This window comes from Ailuropoda melanoleuca, chromosome 7, assembly GCF_002007445.2.
Source record: "Ailuropoda melanoleuca isolate Jingjing chromosome 7, ASM200744v2, whole genome shotgun sequence".
In the NCBI taxonomy this organism is placed as follows: domain Eukaryota; kingdom Metazoa; phylum Chordata; class Mammalia; order Carnivora; family Ursidae; genus Ailuropoda; species Ailuropoda melanoleuca.
The window spans coordinates 55,770,421-55,788,374 of record NC_048224.1 but is presented as its reverse complement, the minus strand read 5'-3'; the positions used below and the strand labels follow the sequence as shown (position 1 = coordinate 55,788,374).

The following is a 17,954-nucleotide window of genomic DNA, read 5'->3' as shown; positions in this document are numbered from 1 at the left end:
GTCTGGGCCCCCAGGGGAGACCCGACGTCGGCACCCTGGGGGCTTCCCGAGCTGTTTACGACCCAGGCCCTGGGCAGACGGATCAGCGCAGGGCCCAGGGGATGAAGGGAAGAACGACCCACCAGCCTGGAAAGGTCTAGAAGCCCTTGCCGCCTGACCACATGACACCCTGGCCCATCTGGGGCTGAAGGAATCCCACCCTTGGCTGTCAACAGATATTGTCCTGCCCGGAAACGTGCATCACAGGACTAGAGAGCACGCGGGAGAGAGTCCAACGCATGTCATCTGTATTGTCGCATGAAACGCACATCCATAATGGCTGCTTGGAAACGACCTATCAGGTCACATGGAGTCCGGCCCCTGGGGGCCAAAGCGGCACTGATGCCCGTGGCAGGTGGCTCTCCGCAGGTGGCACGTGACACTGGGCCTCCCCTGACGCTGGGAGAGGCCCACTTGCGTCTCAGGCCCTCCGGATCCGGGCAGCATCTCCCAAAATGTGCTTGAGGAGACCGCGGATCTTTGGGGGTTCGTAGCTCTTCCTCAAGAAAAGGGGTCTGTGGTCAAATAAGTTGAGGAAATGCGGAGTTAAACCGGGTCTGACAGGAAGCGTTTCTACAGGACTTGTCAGAGCCTTTATGAAAACAATGGCCCTCATGAATGGCCAGCATGGGGGCAGAGTATGCAGCATTCCCCAAATTTATTTGACCACAAAACCTTTTTTCTTTCCAAAGCATCTTGCAGGCCGGCGTCCGGCAGGGCGCCCTTCGGAAAGTGCTGCCCTAAGCTATCGATGGCCGTTAATGGCAGTGGCACCTGTGGTGGGCGGTGGCTGGGGTGTCTCGCCAGGCATGGCGCTGCAGCACGGGGGGGCACGGCCAAGCACTCAGCAGTCACGACGACGAAGGGACAGGACAAGACTCGGCCCCGCTCCTGCCACCTTGGTTCTCGCCTCTCTTCTCCAGGGCAGAAGCAAAGCACGGCTGTCCCACGAGCCCCCGGCCACCTTGAGAGGACACTCACAGCCTCCACGGAGGAGCAGGGATGCTCGGCACTACTGGCCACACTGGCTACACCGGCCCCCCGGGCGGCCCGGCCAAGGTCGCCAGCCTCCAACCGAGATGGGGGCGGTGAGGCTGCGGGTTCGCCGCCGGCACCCTGCTGCTCCCGCCTCCTCTGCTAGGCCATCCCGGGTCCTGGAGCCGCAGGTGGGGGCTCACCAGGCGGAGATGAGCATCTGGCAGGTGTTGGAGGACATCCAGACCAGCTCCACCAGGCGGAACTGGAAGTAGCCGATGATGAAGCCCGAGACGACGTCGGTGATGTGGTGGCGGCCGATCATCACGCGAGACAAGCCCACGCAGAAGGCCCAGAGCACCAGCAGGACGCGCAGGGGCACCGCCAGCACCAGGTGGCTGAGGAAGAACTTGGACACCATGGCCGCGCGGCTGGCGTGCCCGGCGGGGAAGGCGTAGACGTCCATGGTGAGGTGGTCCAGGAGGCTGGGGCTCGACTCGAACGGGCCACGTCTCTTGATGAGCTTCTGGACGCCGGCCACCGTCATGATGTCCAGGAGCAGAGCTGAGGGCAAGAGAGAGACCCGAGGGTTGGTCAGCGTCCCCTCCCAGCTCCGCGCCCCCACCCCGTCTTGCTTTCTTCCTTCCAGCCACACTCACCCCTGGGTGAGTGTTTCTACTCGGAGCTTTGCCCGTGCTGTTCCCTCAGCCTGAACACCCTTCCCTGGGATATCCCTCCTGGCTCGTGCCTCCCCGACCACCTGTTCACCAAAGTCCTGGAGCTCTCTACCCCTCCCGGACTTCTTACAGCGTCTCTCAGCCCTGACACATCACACACTTTCCTAGCATTTCTCTCAGCTCCCTTCCCTGATGCCGCAGGTGCTCCGTGAAGGTTCGGACCCAGTTTGTTCACGGTGCTCAGGAAAGGTGCTTCATGAGAATGTGGGTCATTAGGGGAGCATCGCTGGCCCCTGTGGGCCCCTCGAAGGGCCTGACCCACCGCCCTGGCTGGTGATCGTTCTCGAAGGACTTCGCTGAAGTCCCTACCGTGTTGAGAGCAGCACATTACCATCCCTATCTTTTAATTTTTTATTTATTTTTAAAAAGATTTTATTTGAGAGCGCGAGCAAGCAAGCAAGCAAGTCTGAGTGGGCGGAAGGGGCAGAGGGAGAGGGAGAAGCAAGCCCCCCACTGAGCAAGGAGTCCGATGCAGGACTCCATCTCAGGACCCCAGGACCATGACCTGAGCCGAAGGCAGACACTTCATTGACTGAGCCACCCAGGCGCCCTATTTTTATTTTTTAAGTAGGCTCCACACCCAACATGGAGCCCAATGTGGGGCTTGAAATCATGACCCTGAGATCAAGACCCGAGCTGAGACCAAGGTCAGAAGCTGAGCCAACTGAGCCACCCGGGCGCCCTCCCTCCCTGCTCTTTAAAAGTTAAGGTGAAATACACGTCACTTCAACGAAGAACCATTTGTAAGCGCATAGCTCAGTGGCATTCAGTACGTTCACAGGGCTGGGCAACCATCCCCTCTACCCAGTCCCAAAGCATGTGGATCATCCCGAAAGGGAGTCTGGTACCCGGCAAGCAACCAGTCCCTGTCGACCTCCCCATGGCCCCGGCGGCCACTTGTCTGCTTTCTGTATCACTGGACTGGCCTCCTGTGGACGTTTCGCAGACAGGGAATCGTCCCCGTGGCCTCGCGTGCGTGGCTTTCACTCGGCACCAGCTACTTGGGGCCCACCCCCGCGGCGCGTCCGTTCCCCACTGCTAAGGCTGGATACTATTCCCCCGTCTGGAGCGACCTCCGCTGGTGTCTCCGTCCATCTGTCCGTGGACATCTGGGCTGCTGGTGCCTCCTGGCCATTACGAATGTTTGTGTACGACTATTTGTCGGGCGCCTGTGTCCAGTTCTTGGCGTACACCTACGGAGGAGTCACCGCATCCTGTGGTGACACTATGTGTCACTTGTGTCACTTTGGGAAGGACCGTCACACTAGTTTCCACAGCAGCCAAACTGCATCACCCCATTTTACGGAAGACAAGACAAAGCCTAGGAGATGGGAGTGTTCACCCCTGCGGCTCCTCCTTTCTGGAGGGTTCTGCCTTTTCCCTCCCCCACTGACTTATTCTCCCTCGTCCTTCAGGCCTTGGCATGAACATCTCCTTCTCAGGGAGGTCTTACCAGACCTCCAGGTCAGGCCCCAAATGGCGCATTCCCAGCACACCACTCCCCTCCACGTCACTCGCCTGGCTGCCGCCAAGGAACCCTCTGGCTGGTGAGACCCTGAGCATCGGCTCCCCCCCACCTCCCTGCACCATCTGTCCGTGGAGGCGGGGGCCAAGGCTACTTTGTTCATGGGTTTGTGCCCAGGGCCAGGCACAGAACGGCAGTCTTTAGATGTCACTGCCTGCGGTGAGTGGCCAGAGGGCTCTTCTCCCATTTGGGAGCACCGGGGCGAGGGGGATGTGGGTCTCCATCCATCCTGCCTCCCCCACCCACTCCGTGCTGTGTGGCCTTGGAAGGGGTGCCCTGTCTCTCTGTGCTGTTAGAGGAAGGCACGGTGCCAAGGCTCCGCTTTCACCCAGCTGATCACAGCGCCATCCAGACAGCCAATGGGGGGGCAATCTCCGAGGAAACCCTCCCCACCCTTAGAAAGGCCCTTGGAGACCCCTACAGATCACAGCACCTGGAAGCCCTTCTTCAGATAATAGAGGAGACCGGGCGTCGTAGTGTCGACCAACCTCACAAGTGTCACAGAGACCCGGGTTTGTGTCCCAGCCTGGGGAGCCTCCGGACTGTGCGACCTCGGACAAGTCATTCACCTTTTCTCACCAGGACGATGAGATCATAGACACCTACCTCCTGGGAGTGTCGGGCACAGGTGACCAGCCATCCCGTGTTTGCCTGGGACAGAGCAGTTTCCCAGGACACAAGACATTCAGGGCTCAAACAGGGATGTCCCAGCAAACTGGGGCGAGCTAGTCCCCCGACATGCCCGGCACAGCACGAATGCTGCCGCTATGCGGTAATTCACTGCAGCCCGGCACCCGGAGTTTTCTGGAAACCACAGTGGATGTCCAAAATGCTGGCCTACAACTGTTCTCGCTCAGATAGGGAGAAAAATCCAACCAACTTTTGAAAAAAAAGATGCAATAGTTTACAGATTAGAAAACAAGAGTAACATTTTAAATCACCTGCAATCCCACCCCCCAGAGGTCGCCGCCGCTCCAGACCCTTATCCATCGACAGGACGTAGATTTAATAACATCTGTACCACTCTCTGCACACGGCTCTGTAACCTGCTTTGGAGAGTCTGGCCACACCCCTGCCCCCCAACTCCCACAGCTGTGGCAGATGAGGCCCCGTGGTGTGTTTATTTCAAGGTCCCAGCACGGGACGTTCAGATTGCTTCCAAATGAACACTGCACTGGTTAGCGTACAACTTCTTGGCCTTCCTTGTTACCTGCCCATGCCCCCACCCCGCAGGGCTGCTGCCTGCTCTCTGGTCTCTTGGTTTGGGATCTGAACCCCTGAGCCCCTCCCCTTCCGCTCTCAGTAGCCACAGGGCTGGCTGATGTGTGCCCACCTTGGGAGCGGCCTGGCCAGCGAGGGAGGACAGGAGCAGGCAGTAGCAGACAGAGAGCCTGCCGGCCTGGGAGGAAGAGCCACAGGGAGGGAGAGAACCTCATTCTACAGGCGTCCACCCCTCAATTCCATGGCAGCTCGTTCCCGGGAGCTGGCCAGCCAGGGAGGTGTGTGGTCAGCCAGCCCACTGACCCAGGCGGAGGCCAGCCCCAGACTGGGAGCCCCGGGGGGGCTGTGGGAGATCACAGTTCCAGCAGGAGACAGGGACCGGGGACTGCAGTTCCCCAGGGCAGGTGGGAGCTGAAGGGAGGCAGCTGACCCCTAGGGCTCTCGGCTTCACAGGGCAGCAGAGGCAGAAGGCCAGGGAGGAGGGGGCAGTTCTTGGGGTGGGGGTTCAACTTGCAGCTTCCAGGATCATGGGTGGGGTCAAGTTCTTCCTGCGCTAATTAAGTGCCTTCACTTTTCAGGACCTTGAAACGGGCTTGTCACAGGACACAGTGAGCTCATCGGTGCCCAAGAGACGTCTAGCACAGCCTGTGTGTGCTGGTCGATGGCACGGCCTGTTATCATCCCTCAGTCCCTGCTGGCCTGACCCTGGCGGCTAGCTGGCATCAAGCAGGGGCACTGGCAAAAGGGTTTCCTTCTGTGAGGTCCCACCGGGGTCGGACTCGTGGCCCAGGTTCTGAGACCTCCATCACCTGAAGGGAAGTCAGAGCGTCCAGGGCCCGGGCTTCCCTGGCGCTGGGGGGCAGTGGCCAGCCACAGTCCGGGTGTCAGGTGGGCTGCCAGGGTCTGGGGGGCTAACGTGGACCAGGATCAGGCCCTGAAATAGAGCCAAACAGGACACCAGCCACTGGAAGACACAGTCGTCTGTCCAACTTGTGACTGAGTTTCTCAGCCAAAAAACCAGGGCTCATCAACTTGGCAAGTTGTTGCCTTCCCAGACAAGTGTGAGTCCTGGCAGACGTGTCCACAGAGGAAGGCAGGAGGGAGGGAGCAGCAGTGGCACCTCTAGGCTGCACAGCGGGTGCCCCAGGCTCAGGGCCCCGCTCAGATTTGGTGGCTGAAGGCAACATGGGCTTGTGCCCCAATCCCCCCACAAGCCCCAGCTCTCCTCATGGGTGGTCAGGATCCACAGGCCAAGAACTGAGCTAGACCCACACACTCCACATTGTGTAGCAACAGCAGAACCTTTTTTCCCCAGTGAAAGCGTATACGAAGACTCAGTACAGAGGCAGCCCTGTGCTGAAGCTGGGGGTGCTCGGCACCGCGATCTTCCCCTGCCCGCCCCCCCCCCAACAGAGGCCTTGGAGCTGCCTGTGTCCCAAGACTTAAAAGCCCTGCATCTGGGCCTTTGGGAACCTGCTGCTATTTCTGGCTAGTTCTGTCTCTTGAGGCCATAATGAGGTAGAGACGCTACCCCTTTGCCCCGTGCCCTTCGGAAACCGCTGGGGCAGCCTGGCTGTCCCGCTGTCCTGGCCATCTTAAGCCTTGTTCATTCATTCCCTTGACCTCCAGCTCTTGGGTAGGTCAGGCAGGGCCGGGCCTGGGGCCGGAAAGCCAGGCTGGCAGAACGCCTTCTGGCCAAGGCGGCAGGCGGGCGGTAAGCACTTGAAAAAGAGTTCCTTTGCAGGTGCAAAGGGCCAGTGGTCTCCCCGTCACCACACGGCAGCCGTCCCATCCCGTGCTGAGGCTTGGAAGCTGAAGACTCAGGATGGCTCTCCAGTGGGGCGGATGGCCTTCCCCTGGGCCTCCCACTCCCCAGTTCCGCTCCTGCTGCCCCGACAGGGCGACTCTCCCCTCCTCCAGCGCCGTGGCCAGCCCTCACTGTGACCGTGCTTCTGACACTGTCCGTGCATAATCTAGACTCCAGAAATAGAAGCAAACAGCGCCATCACTCAGGGCTCTGTGAATTCCGCTCTCACGGCACTGTTAAGTTCCCTGACCTACATTCCTCCTGGACTTGGAGGGAGGCAGGGGGGGCCCCTCGGGGAAGGTCGGCCTGGCAGGATGCTCAGGGGCGAGGGGCAGGAGAGTAGCCGAAGCCTGCTGTCCCCTGACAGCTGACCTGAGCAAAGCCGACCAGGTAACCTCCTCCCCGGCCTCCACGTCCCGCTGTCAGCCAGGGCACGCACCTGGGCTCCAGAATTGGAGGCCACCTTCAAGGTCAGCTGCTTGCGAATTGCATGACCTTGGCACGTCCCTCTGTCCGAGCCTCCCTCCCTTCACTGACAAAATCCCGGAGGCCACTCGGAGGGCTGCTCGCAGGAAGCGCTTCATAAATGGTGCCTGGGACAGGGTTTGGCCTCCCTCACTGCCTCTCATGCCCGTCCTGGTGGCCATCTCCACACTCAGAGCCTCTCAGCAAGCAAGCCCAGGTGGGAGCACAGCCGTTCTCCAGGCCCTGCTGCCCCAGCGGCCTCCTGGCCTCAGAGCAGGACGAGACCCGCCTCGGTGCTCACTGTCCTTCCCCAGCCCAGAGACCCTGGGGGCCTGTCCTGCCCAAGGAACCGGGGGGTCACAGGGGTGCAGGGGTGAGGCAGGAACCAGAGCTTTCTTAGGAAAGAACGGCTATCATGGGGGATTTGGAATTGGCTGCTCCTGAGGTCTCCTGACTGCCTGTGACTGGCTGCTTGTGCGTGTGTGTGTGTGTGCGCGCACGCGTGTCTGCCTGGAGGCAGGGGAATGGCTGGGATGACCTCTGACGGCCCCTGGGGAGCGTTCGCTGCTTTCCAGCATTGGGAATCAGGCTGGGCAGGAGGTGGGAAGCGGGAGGTGGTGGACGCAGGAAGAAGCAAAGCTCAGCTGTACAGGGGCTCTTTGCTGGCTGTGGAGGGGACAGGTTTGTGGGCCGTGACCCTCACTGGTGGAGGCTGGGAGGAGGGGTCCCAGCCCTTCTGGCCTGGGGGTCGACCCCACCTCTCATCCCCTATTCTAGCCTCTTGAGGAGCTGGGGGACCAGCCCGCAGTGCTGTGGGGGGGTGTAAATGGGCCTCAACTTTCTGAAGGGCATTTGACCTCAGACCCAGAAGCCTTTACAACACATGTCCCTTGACTCAGCTCTTCCACCTGTAGGAATATCTCCTCGGGAAATAATTAGGGATGTGCACCATGATTCACGGTCAAGGATGGCCACTGCAGCATTCTTCGTAACACTGAAAACCACGCCAACCCAGTGCCCTTGAGTAGGAGACAGATGGGACACATCGTGGCCAAGTCTAGACAATGGTGCGCTCGGAGGCCACGGCCAATGATGAGGCGGCTGCGTATTTACAGCCACGAGGGAGTGCGGTGGGGCTTTTGTTAAGTGGGAAAGGACAAGCACCAAACAAGATTTACAGCAAGACGCTGTTCTTATACAATAAGATGTAAATGTGTTTATAGGCAGAGAAAAAAGTCTGGACGGCACCACACTGAATGGTAACAGGAAGCACTGAATGCTTCTAGGTGGGAAGACAAGGGTGATTTTCATGGTCTTTTTGTAATTCTGCATTAAAATTTTTCCTTACCACAAGCAAGCATTACTTGGGCACATTTTAAAAAAGTTATTTTCACAGGGGCGCCTGGGTTGCTCAGTCAGTTAAGCGCCCGACTCTTGGCTTTGACTCAGGTCATGATCTCCGGGGCGTGAGGTCGAGCTCGGCCTCTGGCTCTGCGCTGGGCGTGGAGCCTGCTTGAGATTCTCTCTCCCTCTCCCGCTGTCCCTCCCTGCTCTTGCTCTCTCTCAAATAAGTGAATCTTTTTTTTTTTTTTAAGATTTGTTTATTTATTTGAGACAGAGTGGGGAGCAAGAGAGAGACATGAGCGTGTGAATGGGCAAAGGGAGAGAGAGACACACGCAAGGCTCGATCCCAGGACCCTGAGATCATGACCAGAGCCGAAATCAAGAGTCAGACTCTTAACCAACTGAGCCACCCAGGCCCCCTGCAAATAAATACATCTTTAAAAAAAAGTTATTTTTACAAAAGGACAAATATTGCATGACTGCACTTTTATGAGGTCCCAGAATAGACAAGCTCATAGACACAGAAAGCAGTGGTTAGCAAGAGCTGGGGGATGGGTGCGGACATTCTGTCAAGGGAAGTAAGTGAAGGAGGAGTTCTTGAACGCCAGCGGTCCGGTCCGAGCGTCGCTTTGGGAGGTGGGTGGGGCGATGGTTGCACACAACGTGAATGCCCTGGCTGCTCCCGAATTTAGCGCTTAAACGTGGTCATGGGGTAAGCTGATGTTACGCGTACTTCGGCACACGCACACAAAAGTTATTTAAAAAAACCAGCGCATGGTTCGGAGGGAAGCAGCTCTCAGGGAGGGGCGCAGGGAGCAGAGTGGTGGGGTGGGGGTGGGGGGAGTCCTGAGAGTAGGCGAGAACCTTCTAGTCTCTTAGCACTGGGACATCCGCTTCGCTGGGCTGAGTAGTGTGTGTGTGTGTGTGTGTGTGTACGTGTGAACACATGCCCGCTGCCTCTCCTGACCTGGGCAGCCCCTGAGGGCAGCCAGAGCCACGCCCCCAGCCCCAGGCACCCAGGAGGTGACACGGCCGGCCCTGGCCTCTCTCTATCTCCTGTCTCTATCTCCGCTGGCCTGAGTGATCCTGAGCACGTTCCGAAACGGTTTCCATTGCTCAAGGAAGAATCCGGACACTGAAGCCGGCTCCACTTACTTCTGAAGACCGTCAAGGTACAAGGAAATCAAAACTACGGGCACTGGAGTCTGACAGCAACGTCTATTCGTTCAGCTGAGCACCAGGCAGTGTAGACACAAGCCCATCCAATTGTTCGTGGCCACAAGGGCAGCTGTGAGGACGGTCTGGGCAGGGGGCAGCTGAAGGCCCCCCCAGAGGGACTGATGTCTCACTGAGCCCCACTGAGACATGACAAGTGAAGCAGGGTGGGGGAAGGAGGCAGGCTGCTGTCCTCCTGCAGAGCTGGCAGGAAAGGCAGGGGGCAGCTTAGGTCGCCATCAGTTAGGGACAGGCTCTGCAAGTCTTGGGGATGGTCATCACCACGCTGCCCTGAGAGCAGGGCCCGGTGGGTGGCGAGGGAGAGCTGACAGCACGGATTATATGGAGGGTCTGCACAAGGAGGCTGGGTGGGTGTAGGGGTGCTGCAAGGCTGAGGGACCAGTCTGGTTTCTGAACCTTCAAGCTTGAGGCGAACAGACGTGGGGCTGAGATCATGATCCCAAAGGGCACGTTCACGGCCCAGCGGGTCCTTTGCTGCCCATGAGGAGGAGGCCGAGTGGCAAAACACCCCAGAAACAGATGCTATGTTAGCATGTGTCACATGGGGCCCAGGGCCTATGCAGCGGATGTCATTCCTGGGGAGGGAGTTTAAGGGAGACACTCACTTTTCTCGTCATCTGTCCTTAAAATGCTTGAATTTTCCGGACTGTAAGAATGTATAATGAGAAGGAGCTCAACATCACTAATCATTAAGGAAATGCAACTCAAAACCATGAGATACCACTTTTCATACTCACTAGGATGGTTATTATCAAAAACCAGAAAACAGCAGGCGTTGGCAGGGACCTGGGGAAACTGCAGCCCCTGTGTGTTACTGGTGGGAACGGAAAACGGTGCAGTGGCTGTGGGCATCAGTACGGGGGTGCCTCAAAAAATTAAACATAGAATTACTATTTAATCCACCAATTCCTCTTCTATTTATCCCAAAGCCCTGAAAGCAGGGACTTGAACAGATGTATGCACAGCCGTGCTCCCAGCAGCACTATTCACAACAGCCGAAAGGCAGAAGCAACCCAAGTGCCCACTGACGGACGATGGATGGACGAGGTGTGGTCTACCCACACCGTGGAATATTATTCAGCCTTAAAGAGGAAGGAAATCCTGTCATCTGCTACAACATGGAGGAACCTGCGGGACATTAGGCAAAGTGAAATAAGCCAGACACAGAAGGACAAATACCGTGTGATTCCACTTTTCCGAGGTCCCTAGAGAAGTCAAGGTCATAGAGACAGGAAGTGGAATGGTGGGCGCCAGGGTCTGGGGGAGGGGGAAATAGGCAGTTAGTCTTTACAGGGGGCTGAGTTCCGGTTTGGGAAGATGAAAAAGTTCTGGAGATGGGCGTGGTCGCGGTGAATGTTTTTAATGCTTGTGAAGTGTGGATTCAAAAGTGGTCAAAATGGTAAGTTTTGTATCATGTCTATTTTTCACAATAAAAAAATGCTACAGAGGGGCATGTGGGTGGCTCTGTCGGTTAAGTGTCTGCCTTCTGCTCGCATCATGATCCTGCGGTCCTGGGGTCCTGGGACGGAGCCCTTCATGGGGCTCCTGCTCGGCATGGATTCTGCTTCTCCCTCTGCCCTTCCCCCTGTGTGTGCTCTCTCTGTTGCTCTCTCAAATAAATGAAGAATTTAAAGAAGGATACAGAACAAGAAGAATGTATAGCTTTCATAATCAGGAAAATCCCAGTAAAGAGATCATGGCAACAGGGCATGGGAGCCATTGTCCACCAAGGACAGGCCCACGAAGAAACCGGGATGGGCCTAGGTCCCGCCTGTCACGTGGCTCCACTTGGAATCATCAAGCCTAGAGCTGCAGGGGAGGGACAAGGCGGGGGATGAGGCATCTCACAGGCATCTAGAGCCTGCAGGCCTGGGACTGCTTTGATACCGGTGATGGTGAGGCCGTGGCCACCGCTGGCTCATGAGCGCCGACGGGCATTGGGACACGCCAAGCTTCTAATGTGCGCTCTTCGGTGAAGTGTCCCAGCCACCTATTTGACAGATGAGGGTAATGAAGCTCAGAGAGGCCAAGTCGCTTGCTCGAGTTCCCACAGCAGGGCTAGGATTTGCACCCAGGTCCAGCTGACTCTGGAGACTAAGGTTTTGCCAGCTGCTCAGATCCCTTTTGGCTTTTTCTCCAGTCTGGGCAGCATGCCCTGGGGGAGGGAACGCGGAGCAGGGGGGCCGTGCAGAGAACTTCCTCCTGGCCCAGCTGGGACTCCTCCCAGGCCCCTCGGCTACAGCTCCCATTTCCCAAGGCCCCTGAATTTTCTGCTCTGGGGCCGCAGGGACCCCAGGTCCCAACTGTACAGGTGGGGTCTCCGCTCCCAGGGCACTGGGTGGCATTGGACCCCCACTGCGGATGTTCACCTGCCACCCCTGTGCCAAGTGCTTTCTCAGCTTCCCATAAGCCCTGGAGCCCCATGTACAGTTTGGGAAACTGAGGCTCCAGGATGGGACCCAGCCTGACCACGTTCACAGAGAGAGAAAGGATCACAGAAGGACGGACAGAGCCCAGTCTGGCCTTAGAACCTGTGCTCTAGGATTGAAGGCTGCCCCCTTGGTCCCCCCAAAGACTGAAGGATGGACAGAATCCTGCGGTTTGAGCTCAGTGGATGGGCTGCTCTCCCCAGGTGCAGAATGGCACCGGCAGCCCCCTTGGCAGGTGGGCCAGAGCTGTGGGATTAGAACCCACCTTGGCTACTTGCTGGAGTTTCCTCCCATGGAACTGGAGGGCTTGCTCTGCCTCCCCCCAGAGTGAACCGAGCCCACGGAGCTCTCTGCCTGCTCTCAGCAGCTGCTGTGGAGCGGCTGCCTTGTGCTAGGCCCTGATTTCTCCGTGGTCTTGGTAACTAGATACCCAAGCAAATGGGCTGGCAGGTGGGAAACGTGCCCCCAGACCCTTTGCCCCTTACTGCATATATGACCCTTCACCTCCTTGCTGAGTTCACGGTTCTGGAATGGATTGGGTGGTATGCTCAGCCTACAGACTGACAGTGAGTGGGGAGGTGACAGGTTTGCCATCTGGAGGATGCAGTTTTGGTTCCTGGGCCGAGCACTAACACTTGCGTGGGATGGGCATGTCCCTTGACCCCTCTGAGCCTCAGTTAACTCAACTGTAAAGTGGGTATATTAATATTTATCTTATTACGTCAACAAAAATATTTTTAAATTATGAAATCAGGATGTTCATGGCACAGCATTTGATAAAGCTCAGTAAATCCTTCCTCAAGAAGGGAGGCGTCTCGAACCCTGGCCTTCGTCCTCTGAAGAAGACACCTTGTGCCCACAGGCGCGGGTTGCTGGAGTGAGCCAGAAACTTCCTCTTGACGGGCTAGAGCTGCTCCCAGTCCTCACCCCCGCCCCATCTCTGACTGGCTGCATGACTGTGGGCAAGCCACCTCCCTGTGCCTCAGCTTCCTCCTCTGCACAAGGGAAAGGATGACTGCCTCTCCCTCCGGGGCTGTGCGAGGATTAGAAGCGATGGTGTGCTTTCCATAATGCTGGGCTCACCATAAACACCGGCATCACCACCTCCAACAACATCCAGGGAGGGCTGCGCAGACGGGGTCCAGGGGGCAGGGTCGAGAGGGAGGATCAAGGGTGCCTTCTCACCCCTGTCCTTGGACACCAGACAACCTAACGCCCAACACAGCTTTCTCAAACTTCTGCCCTGTCTGGGGCTGTCACAGCCCCAGGGTAACCTTGGCTAATGAGTACAGGGTTCTGCCCCTGGAAGCCCCTGGCACCTCAGCCACCTTGCTCTGCCCCCCGCTCCCAAGCCCCTGGCACTGCGCCTGGAAAGAGCACAGGCCTGGGTATCAGGCAGACCCGGCACAAATCTCCAGCTCTGCAGCCTTGGCCAGGTCGGTTTATTTATAGGAACCTCAATTTCTTTTTTTTTTTTAAACATTTTTTTTTTAAGATTTTATTTATTTATTTGACAGAGATAGAGATAGCCAGCGAGAGAGGGAACACAAGCAGGGGGAGTGGGAGAGGAAGAAGCAGGCTCATGGTGGAAGAGCCTGATGTGGGGCTCGATCCCATAACGCCGGGATCACGCCCTGAGCTGAAGGCAGATGCTTAACCGCTGTGCCACCCAGGCGCCCCTGAACCTCAATTTCTTAATCTGTAAAGTGGGAGTGATAATAGCACCAGTCACGTGGGACTGTCTATTCCCGAGAAATAACAAGTAACGTAAACACTTTAAAAACAAGAACAAGAAAACACTGAGGGTGCAGGAGGTGACTGACCCATTCCTCTTCCCTACGTCCCACCCCCAGAGCGTCCAGTCCCAGCCCCTCTGAGACCTGAGCAGGGAGACAGAGGTTATCCTACCTTCCTCCAGGACCGCAGCTCTCAGTGGCCCACCTACACCCTTTCCGGAGTGCAGTGTTTGCTGAACCTGAGACCTCTGCCTGCCTGTGCCCAAAATGGTGGCCATGCTGGGAGGGCCGAGGGGATCCACATGGGCCCAGCATGGAGGGTGGAAGCTGGGGCTCCCCCAGCATCTTGGGGATCTGGAGGAGCCTGGAAGTGGGCAGGAGAGGGGCCAGGTGTCATCCCGTGAGTGGAGGGGAAGCCCTGCCTTCCACATGGGTCCCATGTGGCACCCGGCACAGGGCAGCGCTGAGCTGAAAGACGCTGGTGGCAGAGACTATGGTAAGACAAACCAAGGACCTGGCCCGCTCCTCCAGCGACTCACCTAGGGAAGCAGCAGGTAAGGACCTTACGTACGCGGCCACAAGTGGGTGGAGCCACAGACTGGACCTCCTACGCCCCCAGGCAGGGTCCCTGAACCAAGCAGAAGGGACATCGGGACAGCTCACAAGCGCTGTCTGAACTCAAGGACCCCAACCCATGGGATGGGAGTCACCCCGCTCTAGGATACTTACTAGGATCACCGCTCCAGGACCCTCACCAGACTCCTGACAGCCTCCCTCAAGGCCACAGCCTCCAGCACCTCCTCCCTTCAGGTCGTGTCTGGGGCAGTGGTGCACTTTGCCGAGAGCTGGGCCTCCGCATCCTCAAGGCCCCCACTTTGGAGGGGGCGCCGGGCTGCATATCCCTGGTTCTCTCTTTCCCAAGCTAGAGGCTTGCCTGTTTCTGGGGCACCTTTCCTGCCTAACCTCATTAGATCATTGCAGTTGGTTTCTGAGGGCCCCACTCATCCTGGCCGGGGGGGGGCCTGGCAGGGTGGGTGGTGGACGGTGGGCACACTCACCCAGGAGCAGATTCATGAGCACCTCCTGGCCGGCCAGCGTGCTGCTCTTCACCAGGCAGAGGATGGTACCCCCGATCCAGGGGATGCCGTGGCCCGTGATGCCAATGAGCTTGACCATGGAGCGGGCGCTGGCCCAGGACGCGGCGCGGCCGGCACACACCCCCAGCCGCTTGGACATGCAGATGTCAATGGCCAGCAGGGAGTTGAAGGCGATGCCCTTGAAGGAGGGGTTCAGCTGCATGCAGTCCTCCTCGGGCAGCTGCTGTGACTGGCGCCGCTCACGGGCCCCATCCCCAGGGGGTGGGGGCTGCGCCGAGGGGCCTGGGGCCTTCCTGCCTGAGCTGCGGGGCTCCGGGGCCCCCTTGGGGGGCTGGTTCAGGGACAGGAACTCAGCCCGGTTGAGGACATTGTTGCGGTCCCGGGCCCGGGCGCGGCTCTGGGAGGCTGGCATGGTGATGTTCACGCGTCGAGGGCCGGTGCCAGCCCGGCTACGAGGCCTTCTCCCCGAAGACAGGAGCTGCCCCGGGAGCTACCACCACTCCCTGCCTCCCTGCCTCCCTGTCTTCTCCACAGCAGCTGTTAAATATAGAGTGGAGGATTGCACATGGCTGTTTACCTCCGGCTGCCACTGGGCTCCGAGGGGACGTCAGTGCCAGCTGGGCAGCCAATTGAGCCCACCGATGCGGGCCAGCGCCAATGGAGCCACTGGGGAGGCAGACGAGTCCACAGCTGCGGCCTGGCTGCCTCCGGCCTGGGCTATTTAAATCTTCCAATGGCTCGCTCCCCCGGTTTGGGGGACTCTGGGAAATGTAGTCCTCCTGCTTCTCTGGCCTCAGCTGGGCCCCGGGCCAGAGGCCCAGATGTGGGCCCTGGAGCAACCCCTGTTTTTACCAGGTTCCCTCTGAGCAGTGCAGACCCCTGTGATCCAGGCCTGCCCGCCCCCCTGGCCTGGGCACTTGGACCTGGTCCCATGGAAGGGACAGCGGAGCCAGGTCAAAGGCTTGTCCGGGCACCAGATGGAGTGACAGACGTCACTGACAGCATCATCTTGGGTCTGCTGGGGCCAGGCCCAGCCCCTCCCCTCTGTGACAGCATTTCATTAACCTGGCAGGCTGGGGTTTTACTTTTATTTTTTCATCAGTCTTGAATTTGGCTTCCATGCATCAGAGTCCAATCAAATGGCAATCTGTAAGATTTGATTTCCATTAGAAGGAAGGCTAATTGATCGGCTGGTAATGGATCTGCCCCTTGGAGGCTGCCTACGGCACTTGGAGTTCTGCGAAGGACGGGGCACTCCAGCAGCCTCAGGCAGCCCCATGGCTATCAGACCCCTGGCACCGCACGAGAGGCCTGGCACGTGCCGTGAATGAATGGTCCATTGCTGTCCCTGGGAAGCTCAGTTCAGGGGGGATTAAACAAACTACATGTAAATGACTGCAGGTGTAGAGATGTGGGTACGATCACAGAACCATGGCCCTGGGTTTGGCTTCGGAACCATGGGGGGCTTCCCCAGGAAGGAAGAACAGGTGGGAGACCCTAGGCAGGGGAGAGCCTACCCCGCAGGGGGCCTGGGAGGACCGTGTGGCTGGTGTATAGCGCAAAAGGACAAGAGAGGCTGAGAGCCCAAAGACGGCAGACCAAAGGGCCCAGTCAAGGATTTAGGGTTTGAGTCAGGCCTCTCTGTCCCCTCCCACCGGGTGACTGGAGGAACCCGAAGTCTCCACAGCCCTTATAGGGCTGACTGGGCCTGGGTTCAAGGGAAAGCCCCTGGTATAGGGTGACCAGAAGAGTCAGGAGTGAATGCCCTGGTCTCGCGGTCTCACAATTCAGGGTGGCCAAGGCCTGTCTGTCTGCCCAGCTGGGATGGAGGCAGGAGGCTGTGACTTCCCTTCCAACCATGGAGCCCACCTGTGAAGCCCTGGGCCCACCCCACAGCCTGCCAGGCACCAGGTCCAGAGCCTCCCAAGGACAGTAAGCTACCTGAGATGGGGTGAGTGCTCTCTGGCCACAGGGTGCCAGCTGCGGGCTCCAGAGTCTGACAGATGGGGGATGACCTGGGCTCTGCCACCAACAAGCTGTGGGATGTTGAACAAGTCACTTGGCCTGTCTGGGCCTTGGTTTCTCCACCTGTAACTTGGGAATCATGGTGTCTACCTTTCAAAAGCTATCGTGAGGTCAGTGAGATGATGTTTGTTAAATGCCGAGCAGGGTCCCTGCCACATAGTGAGCCTTCCACCCAATCGGTTAGGAACTGATCCTGTTTAACAAAAAAGGCACAGTCCTCTCTCCCCTCTGGACGCCCCCATCAGAAGGACCCCCCACCGAAGTCTGGAACCAATGCCATACCTGTTGGTGTGAAGCCAGACCCCAGGAGCCCTGAGTCCAGGGTTCCTTGCAGACTTCCTGGCATTCCTCTTCCAGGGGGTCCCATGTAGACCACGCAGCTACAGAGGAGGATGTCCTAGCTTCTTGGGTAGCAACGGTGGCCTGTGCTGCCTCCTCCCGGACCCTGGTCAGACGCAGATGGAGAGGGGCTCAGAACTCGTGGGGAGTGGGCAGTGTACTGAGCTATGTGCTCTGATTCACACCCTATACCCAACCTTTCCGTGAAGATGTGATACCACCCCCATTTTACAGATGAGGACGTTGAGGCTCAGAGGTGTGAAGGCCCCCCCAGCCAAGAAGCCAAAAAGAGTGGAGGCTCAACTCCCAAGCAGTCCCTGGGGGGGAATACAAGGGCTTCCAGACAGAGATCCCTCAGACAGCTGGGACCTGGGTGTGCTTGCTCAGTTCTCCACCAGGGCACTCATCTCACTCTCCCTGGGTGGGGTGCCTGACCTCGGCTGACCTCCAGAGGGGAAGAGGAGCCCAGCCCAGATTGGGGCTATTAATACCCCAAGGCCTGTGTCAGCATCCTGGTCTGGTCAGAGCTGCCAGCAGGTTCTGAATGCCACAGTGGGCTCTATGCTGTGGAGGTCCCTGAAGTCCAATTGGGCTCTGGCCTGGGAGTGGTTAAGAGTGGGCTCTGGAGTGAGACAGCCCCAGGTTCAAACCGTGGCTCAGCCACCTCCAGCTTAGTGACCACAAGTGAGTCCCGTGAGCCCTCCTGGCCTCTCTTCCTCACTCTGGGGGGCCGGTGGAAGGATGGTGTGAGGGACTCACTCAGCCTGGGACCTGCTCCTCCCTCCGTAAGGTGGGGTGACCCCATTCACATTCTCAGACAGCTGAAAAGCAGGCTCCACCCCTTTATGAGGCCCTACCATAGGCCACACAGTCCCACTTCTCAAGGATTCTCAGAGTCCATTCATTCATTGAATCGATGCTTTCATTGATCTCTTCCTGAAGTCTAGTTGCGGAGATAGAATACACACCCGTGAAATAA

The 17,954-nt window shown here is 58.1% G+C and overlaps 1 protein-coding gene across 10 annotated transcripts in view; it reads right to left on the bottom strand.

Annotated features, from left to right (window-relative positions):
* Nucleotides 1-265: 265 nt before the first annotated feature.
* The window catches only part of PLPP7 (phospholipid phosphatase 7 (inactive)), a 27,164-nt gene continuing 9,475 nt past the window's right edge, over nt 266-17,954 (bottom strand). For 2 of the 10 annotated variants that reach the window (XM_034664697.1, XM_034664698.1), the window contains exons 2-5: nt 16,919-17,081; nt 16,553-16,647; nt 14,573-14,789; nt 266-1,578 (exon numbers count right to left, since the gene is read on the bottom strand). In XM_034664697.1, the coding sequence (XP_034520588.1) occupies nt 1,214-1,578; nt 14,573-14,789; nt 16,553-16,647; nt 16,919-17,003 (762 nt within the window). In that variant the 5' untranslated portion in view covers nt 17,004-17,081 and the 3' untranslated portion in view covers nt 266-1,213. The other 8 variants (XM_034664699.1, XM_034664696.1, XM_034664695.1 and 5 more) reach the window with 8 other exon arrangements.